The sequence below is a fragment of the Galeopterus variegatus genome, unplaced genomic scaffold (genome assembly GCF_000696425.1).
Source record: "Galeopterus variegatus unplaced genomic scaffold, G_variegatus-3.0.2 Scaffold469, whole genome shotgun sequence".
NCBI classification, from domain to species: domain Eukaryota; kingdom Metazoa; phylum Chordata; class Mammalia; order Dermoptera; family Cynocephalidae; genus Galeopterus; species Galeopterus variegatus.
In genome coordinates, this window is record NW_007726580.1 from 120820 (window position 1) to 122142 (window position 1323).

The 1323-nt window shown below is 64.4% G+C and overlaps 1 protein-coding gene across 1 annotated transcript in view; it reads left to right on the top strand.

Annotated features, from left to right (window-relative positions):
* The window catches only part of MAML3 (mastermind-like 3 (Drosophila)), a 451859-nt gene that overhangs the window by 859 nt on the left and 449677 nt on the right, over nt 1-1323 (top strand). Inside the window, exon 2 of the mRNA XM_008569153.1 lies at nt 3-223. Coding sequence (XP_008567375.1) covers nt 3-223 — 221 coding nt within the window. The remainder of the gene's footprint in view (nt 1-2; nt 224-1323) is intronic.

Here is a 1323-nt window from a genome sequence, read left to right on the forward strand (position 1 = left end):
AGGCTGCCGGCGGCACCACGTCAACTGCGAGAACAGGTACCAGCAGGCTCAGGTGGAGCAGCTGGAGCTGGAGCGCCGGGACACCGTGAGCCTCTACCAGCGGACCCTGGAGCAGAGGGCCAAGAAATCGGGCGCCGGCACCGGCAAGCAGCAGCACCCGAGCAAACCCCAGCAAGATGCGGAGGCTGCCTCGGCGGAGCAGAGGAACCACACGCTGATCATGGTGAGGGCGCACTGGCAGCGGGCGCGGGGCGCGCGTGAGGTGGGGGGGCGTGCAGCTTCTTCCATGGAGATGTGAGGGTCTGATTTGCACGGCAGGGGAGGTGAGCTGAAGCCGAAGGGTTAACGTCAACTTTTCTCTGGGAAAAAAAGCTGCCGTCGTCGCTACCTGTTAATCTGTCAGGGTTGTCAGATTTGGGGAGGAGGGGGCGAGAGAGGGAGAAGCCAGTCACGACTGCGAGGGGCGGAGGGAGCCTTGAGGAGCGTCGGAGTGAGGTGCTGGGAAAGTTTTTTCCCCTCTCCCTTGCTTAGATACCTATCAGAGAGAGTGAACCCCAGAGCTCAAACCCTGCTCCTCCTCTTCACCGCTCCCCCTTACCTCTCCCCGCACCCGTCCTCCTTCGCCCACCCCTCTCAGCACATCCGCCGGGTGCAGGGAGGAATTGATGCTGTCGCAGATTCTGGGCGGGCACCAGGCCCTCAGCCCCAAGGGGGGAAGGCGGGGGTGGGGCGGGGGCGAGCCTCTCGCCTTCTCTCCCCGGCTAACCCTTTGGGCTGGGAAAGTCTGAGAGTTTTGTGAATGAACTTTGAGAAACAAGCGAGGGTGGCGACGCGTGCGCGTGTGCTCGCGGGAGCGCGCGCGGATGCGGGGAGCGGGTGCTCTCGGCTCTCCGCTGGAGACCCCGGGGTAGCCCGGCAGGTGGAGCGGCGGGGAGGGTCGAAGGGGAAGCGGGCTGGCGGCGCGGGAGGGGAAAGCTACGCCCAGGGCTGGCGCCCAGATCCCCGCCATGCAACTTCGCTTGGGGTTCTTTCCCTTCCTCCTCTTCAACTTGCTTGCACCGAGCCTCTCCGCCCCGCTGCCCGCCAACTTTGCGGGACTGTTTTAATAAGCCCGGAGGGGTGCAGAGTAGCAGGGAGGTGGAAGAGGCTTAAACGGCTGGGTGGGTGGGTTCGAAGTAGGAGGAGCAGCCAATGGCTTAACTTGTGCTGGAGGAAGGGGCAGTTCCCACCCCCTAACCCTGAGGGCTGAATCCTTTCTCTTATCTCCTTGCTCCGGTTCTTCGCTTTCCTCGCTGAGGCGCGGGGGGGGGGGGGGGGGCCGGT